General features: G+C 43.0%; 1 protein-coding gene across 2 annotated transcripts; it reads right to left on the reverse strand.

Annotated features, from left to right (window-relative positions):
• Nucleotide 1: 1 nt before the first annotated feature.
• On the reverse strand, nucleotides 2–1,001 carry LOC134007941 (gamma-glutamylaminecyclotransferase B-like). 2 transcript variants are annotated; one of them, XM_062447703.1, is made up of 2 exons: nucleotides 936–1,001; nucleotides 2–632 (listed from the first exon to the last, which is right to left on the reverse strand). In XM_062447703.1, the coding sequence occupies exon 2, from the start codon at nucleotides 569–571 to the stop codon at nucleotides 110–112; it is 462 nt and encodes a 153-aa protein (XP_062303687.1). In that variant the 5' UTR covers nucleotides 572–632; nucleotides 936–1,001; the 3' UTR covers nucleotides 2–109. The 2 variants fall into 2 exon arrangements, with proteins under 2 accessions (XP_062303687.1, XP_062303686.1); XM_062447702.1 differs by having other exon boundaries at nucleotides 2–592; nucleotides 936–990.
• Between the last annotated feature and the right edge of the window lie 5,901 nt (nucleotides 1,002–6,902).

Raw genomic sequence — 6,902 nt, forward strand, 5'->3', positions numbered from 1 at the left:
CCCCCGAGAGTTCAGATTTGGGGATAGGCCTCTCTTTGCACACAAGGAATAATGAACACAGAATTATTCTTATACAGGATAACAGTTACATCTTTAACTTTTCTAACAGTTATCTGGCCTCCCTGTCTACATAGACAAGTCCATGATCCCCATAGGCATCAAAGCTCTCATAGTTGGGCAGTTTGGGCCAGTCTGGTTGGTAGGCGGTAGTGCTGTAGACAAATGCCTCAATGGTGCTTCCTCCAGAAAGGCTCTTCTCTCCCTGTCCGACCCACTCGTCCACCTCAAGCTTTACTGGGGTCCTCTGGTACATGGTTGGGCAGCCCTCAAACCTGTCCAGAAACTCAAGCATTTGAGGGTCAACATTGTAGACTTCTCCTTTCACCCGCTGGCCCTCTCCAGGAATATTGAGGAGGAATGGGATGTTGTGTTCTCCAGCGATCACCAGAGGGTACCTCTCCAAGGTGTGAGCATTTGCAACAAATTCCGCTGCCCCGTTAGACTTGTCCAGCATTCTGAAGTAGTTGGGTTGACCCTTCTTCAACGTACCGTACACAAAGATAGGTGTCATCTGGACTGAGGATAGGGAAGTCTGCAATCATAACAGCCCGAGGCTGGTTTATAGCCTACAACTGGTTCATGTGAGACAACAGAGTGAAGCCTTAAAAGCGGAATATACTTTGCATGCAGCTTGCTAATAAATTCATAAAAAACACTTCACATTTCACTTTCAACCCGGAGGAGCTCTATGAATAATTGCCTAAATTCTGTAACCTAGCCTCAACGCCGGCTGGCGTCTAGACCAGAGTCAGGGAGAAATTGATCTTTATGACTCTGGTCATGACTAGTCTAAATCTAGAGTTAAACTATCCTTTTAAATGAAAGATTTAAAGATAACATATTTTTTTGTCAGTTCAGACTAGTTACTTACTTACCAATAACACATTCAACTGAGCGACGGCACGCAGTACGTTCATTACAGTCAACACAGTAGCTTAAGGGTTTATACAGGAAGAATAAAAACATACTCTCGCGAGTTCTGCGCAAAGAACATTGATTTGATCCAGAGGGGACACTCTACTGGCCACGATTTGTACATGCATCTGTTCAGTCAAAATATTACGCCTTTCTTATAAGGACCATCAATCACTGTAAATCCTGTAAAGCCATAATCGGCATAGGATGGCACCCATAGGCACAAACAGGAAAATTAACTGATATTTTTATTGTACCATATGGTGATATTATAACTCAGGGATGGCCAGAGCGATGGGGTGAGGTGGTGTGCCAGGCTCTAGCTCAGTGGCAGAGACAGGAGACAGATGTCCAGAGGCTTTGGGCTAAAGCCGTGCTGTGGTTATGTGGAGGGGCAATATTACTATGCAGCAGCCATACAAAAAGGCTCTGTTTGGGTTAAGTGAGGTTCAGCAGAGTTGCTCATTACATTTATAGTAGCTCACACACACAGACCCAAGCAAGTCTGGTCTGTTTAGTTATAACCCTTTACTGCATGCACATGCAGATACACATGGTTCACATATGTCATGTCTTCTGCTAAGTAGTTTACATTACTACCTGTTATGAACTGTCCAACTTCCAGTCAGTCCATATTTAGTATGATGTTAAACCATGTTCAGTCTCACTGGCTGTCTGCCTCCCGTCCCTTTTTGTAGCAGAACAGGTAGCCTACCCCACTATTAGAGCCATCAGAGACCATCCCCTTCTGATGGCTCTAATAGCGCTTGAAAGTCTGTTGATGTATCCTCACAGACATTTAATGGATTCAATTCAGTCATCTGGCAAGCTAAAACACTCCCGCACTGAAGAAAACGGCACGCACGCACGCACGCACGCACGCACGCACACACACGGGCTGCCAGCATGTGTTATGCTAATTGATTTTATTAATGAAGTGAAGTACACTTGAGAAGACAGAAACAGATTGATGCTTATCAGCACAGAGCTGGTTTGCTGTGTTCTGATCTGACACTGAGGAGATGAGATGCAAGATTACAGCCGGCCTGCGGTTTCAGATGTTACACTGAGGCAGCTACCATCTGCCAGTGGATGCTTGAGGTTTATCGTGCGTGACAAGGTCCACATTTCAGATACTGTATTTTATAAAAATAAATTGTGTTATAATGCACATTCTTTTAGTTGGTTTGCACATGTATGCAATGCTGTGTAAAGCTCATTCATTTATTGATTTGAACAGAGTACTCGGCTCGTAAACATCAGTTTAGACAATGTTTATTTGTGTTATGATTAAAATGTTATGACTAATTGTAATTGTATCTAGGGGAAACATTGTGTGATTGGAAGTTGACAATCAATGGACTGCAAATGCACTCTATATCAACATCCACTTTGATTTGTTTTCAGAGTTTAGAACAAGACTACATTCCAAATGATGAATAGGACTATTCTTCCTGAAAAACACATTAAAAAAAATAACAGACAGATATGCAAAAAAAAAATTTCTATCTGCAGGGAGTTTTAGTTTGATTTCCTCCTCATGCTGATTTCCCATGAATATCGAATCTTGACAGTGTTGAGGCAATCATTGCATGATGTTTAGAGATCAATACTTCTTCTGTTATACCAGTAGGGGTCCCTGTAACTGCATGTAACTACTTTTGAAAGTGCTTTTCAAAGGATGCTCACTCCTCCAATAGATAGGAGAGAGAGAGAAAGAGATGAAGCAAAAGAGAATACCCCTTAGACAGAAAGATCGCAGGCACTGAGAAGAGAACTGAGAGAGAAAGTGATAACAATCTAGCTGGCTGGAATATGGAGCAATTATGATTTCATATGCAGGCCTGCATATTCCTGGGGGTCCGTGACTGAAAACGTGATCCGTTTTAAGCTGCTGTTTAGAATATGCACTCCTTAAGTTAGATCCACAACAACATCATTACCAACAACAGCAGCCTCATCAATGGCAATCATGTTCCTATTGCTTTCATATTACAGCCCAAATTAAATTTGAATTGAAAACCAAGAAAGAGACATTTCAGTGCAGAACAATTAGTGCAGTGTGGGAAGATGCAACCCACCCACCTACCCGCCCCTTCCAACCCTCATCCACCTCACTAGGCCCCTCCCCCACTCCTGACTGCACCAGAAGACACAGAAAAAGTCACTGGGGATCTATAAATGACATGGAACAAAACACACAAAGATACAGCTCTAAGGTCCGACAGAGGACAGCCGAGTTCCTTGCCTGTGTTAGATCTGTAGTAGCGAGGCCAGTCCACACTGAATCATCAGGGCTCCACTCTAAGAGAGCAGTGAGGTAGCAGGCAGAGGCTACTCGTGCTGAAGGAGGAAGAAAAGCAGCAGGAAGAACCTCACATGCACTCTGACCGTAAAACCCATGTGAGCCTGGGGCTGACAGCACTGGGATCTGGGCAGACATCACCATCTACACCGCTACACCATGCTGCTAGCTGGTAGGTTGGACAGACAAGAGAATCCCCGCAGACTGAAGTCTTCATCTAGGATTCCTTGTTACCTCGATTCCTGCCAATGTGAATACTTTTTTTGCCTGCAACATCCAGTATGCTCCTCTTGACAGAGAATGTTGATGATGTTATTCTATGAAACTCATGAATTGGCAAAATATTATTGAAGATGAAGTAAGCAATGGAACTTAAAAAAAAGCTCTCAAGGGAAAATTGCTGCATTTGAAGGATTTAGATTAATACAATTTTGATATGACTGTTCTTTTGTCGGCCAAAGTCTTCACCACCTTTTCTTTCTCTCCCTCGCCTTCCTCTGTCTCTCTTTGTATCAGTGAAGATTAGAACTCCAATGGAAGTGGATTAGCAGGACTGAAATGGCAAGCCAAGGGGTTTGGAGTGAAACATCCTCCCCCTCCTCCTCCTCCTCCCCCTCCTCCTCTCCGCAGCCTCTGCCCTGTGTTGTCCCTGCCAAGGTCTGAAATGTGATCACAACAGGATGTGGATTGGGGTAAAACTCAGAGCTTCTTCCTCAGCATCAGTCTCCTGGGACCAGCGCCAATTAGCCTTGCATCTTAATGTGACTGACTTTTATCTCACTTCTCCAATACCCTGCCCGTCCCCCTTTTGCTCTGGAAGGAAGACAAGCTTTTGGAGCCACATGTTGCAGTTCATGAGGTCAGTTCCGAAAAATGTGAGATGATTGTAAAACAAATGCAGTGTCACAAGAGCGAGAGCCCAGCACCCTTGCTAGCTGCAGTCTTCCCAGAGGTGCCCAGACACAAGCACATGAAAGCAGTCAGGGAGGACCGAGCAGCTGAGAGCCTGCCAGGTATTTATTATTCATGCAGAAAATCACAAAAGTTGGAGAACAGAGGGGTCAGCCCCTGCAGTAACTGACTCCATTAGGTTTCAGGATGTCACCACAGATATGAGAGAAGAAAAACACACGCCTGTTTTCTGCCTGAGTGCCCCTCTTGCCTTAGCTGGCTCTCAGAGTCTGTTACACTCACCCGCACGCAATACCTCTTTCACCCGAAACTGTTAGTGGATGTTGATACCCACACAAAATGAACACAATACACTGTGACACATTGTCTTTGTTCCAGACTAATGTAACAACTCGATTTGAAAGATTGTTACACAATGCCATTTGGGGCTCTAAATACATATAAGAATCTTTATCTCGGCACCTTTTTAAATGAACCATTTGATGAAAACATCCTAAAAATGACTTCTAAAAAGAGTCCTTCTGGAGTCTCTTTTTGGAAAAACCGTCAAATGTATCATGATTGGCCATGCCTTCTCTGGCTTGTACAAGGTGTGGAGGAAGATTTGAGGGTATGGCCATCTGGGTTCACTCTCCCTGTCAGCTCAGGTGGGATTTATTCCTCATAGTAATTGCCTTTTTTTTGGTCAAAGTCAGGAACTTGCATAGCAGTCTAAATACTTGACCACTGCGCTGCACATCTGCAAAATGATGAAATTCACAGAAATGTACCACCCACGCACAAGACTCCCTCAAATGCTTGGGTATCATTAACCCATTGCTTCCTCTGCAAACCCATTCCATTTACAACTTACAAAAAAAACTGCTGGTTGGTAAGCAGAGAAAGATGTATAACACCAGTCCAATAAAGAAAGGTAATTCAAAATCACAGTCTCCTAAGCAATATGAGAGCCTTGACATGATTAGATAACTCAAAACACTTTTATTAGCTTATGTAGGTTTTGGGGAAGTTTGATGGGAAATAACACCAGCTTTGGCATACAAAGTTAGGAAGACGAGGTCCTCAACATATGGAGATTTATCTGTGAGAAAGAACCACACAATTCATTGTGTAACATCATCGCAATTGCTACAGTACATTTCCATTGTGATGACAAAATCACAACTAATTAAACCCACTTAAACATTTCCTGTAGCAAAACTAAAACAAAACATGGTGCTTTCCCTCTTTTGCTAAGAAGATCCAAGCCAAACATTCAGTTTCAACCTCCTCCTTCTCAAATACAGAAGCCATAGGGTCTTAAAGAAGCGGTTGAGACCACCTGTGGTGTGATGTCATCCAGGGTGCTCGGTGTACTGCTAACTCTACAGTCCTCCCCTCCCTACAGTACAGTCATACAGTAGCTACAGCAGAGCAAGGCTGGCCCATGTTTGTGAAGAGCACTCCGATTTCAACATGCTCTCACAGTGGAAGAAAGTCTCATCAATGGGTCATTTACAGTCATCATTACCTGTCAAGTCTCCTTTTCAACCAGATCAAGGTACTGAAAGTTACAGTAATACTGACCCATTGGGACAGACATAGGATGGTAACTTTTAAACAACATGGTGAAGGTATGTGTGCAAGGGTATAAAGGATATTTTGTCCTGCCAAATATGGTGAAGTGAAGCCTAATTATGTAGCTGGAGAGCTTATTACAGATAAAGACAGGGAACGATGTGGACATGCCATTTAGAATTACCATGGTAGATGCCTGAAATAGAGCCAGTGCATGGTGATTATATGGTATTAGTCATGTTAGAAGGGCACAGCGTTGCCATTAGACAACTATATGTATTTACATAAGATAAAGGTAGAATCACATTCTCTTTTCACCTCTCTTTGCCACCATCCATGTTACTTCCACACAGACAAGTCAGACAAGTCTTCAACGCACCCTGTAGTTAGTCGCTTGCTAATTATACTTCCTGATTGGCTGACAGGATTCATACTTGTATGGATTTTCATCTCATAGAATGTGATCGTTCAGCCAGCACCGGAGATTTTCAGGCGCACAGTGGCTCTGGAAAAGAAAGTGACTGAAACACGGGGGTAAAACTGATTAACAAAGCACATTCCACAGTCTGTCGCCACCTCCTCCTCTTCTTCTTTCCATGCAGCAAAAGAATGCTGCCGGCTTGTTGAAGATGACTATGTTAACACGTTTCAGAGGCCTTCCTCACATCCATAACTGTCAGAGGCGGAGGAAGAGGTGGGGGTCGTGTTGGTTGAGGAAGGGTGTGGGGGTGAGGTTGTAACGACCAGTTGGTGGAATAATGAAGAAATCTCCTCATGGGCAGAATCGCACATGAGGCTTGACACGATAAGCTTTCCCATTCGTATACCAGGCCTACAGTACCGGGCTGCTGTGGTATACAGGGATAGTAAATGACTCCTATTCCTCAATTCCCAACAGTGGGGAGATATTCCAATGCAGCTCTGCAGGCACAATTCAGCAAGTAGTCTGGGATAAAACTGATTTCTGTTTATACAAAAATGTAATAAATACATATCTAAAATAAAAACACCATATACATATACTATAAAATAGATACAATGTGCTACAAAAATATTTTATAATCACTAGTAAACACTAAATATTAAAGTGTTCACTACAGTATATCAACTGTCAATTTCAAAGAAGAGGAATTAACTATTTATTGTACCATAG

This window comes from Osmerus eperlanus, chromosome 21 (assembly GCF_963692335.1).
Source record: "Osmerus eperlanus chromosome 21, fOsmEpe2.1, whole genome shotgun sequence".
Taxonomy (NCBI): domain Eukaryota; kingdom Metazoa; phylum Chordata; class Actinopteri; order Osmeriformes; family Osmeridae; genus Osmerus; species Osmerus eperlanus.

Coding starts and splice junctions, on each gene's coding strand:
- LOC134007941 (XM_062447702.1), bottom strand. CDS start 977: ATGAACGTACTGCGTGCCGTCGCTCAGTTGAATGTGTTATTG. Junction 593..935: donor CTCAGTTGAATGTGTTATTG/GTAAGTAAGTAA, acceptor TTATGATTGCAG/ACTTCCCTATCCTCAGTCCA.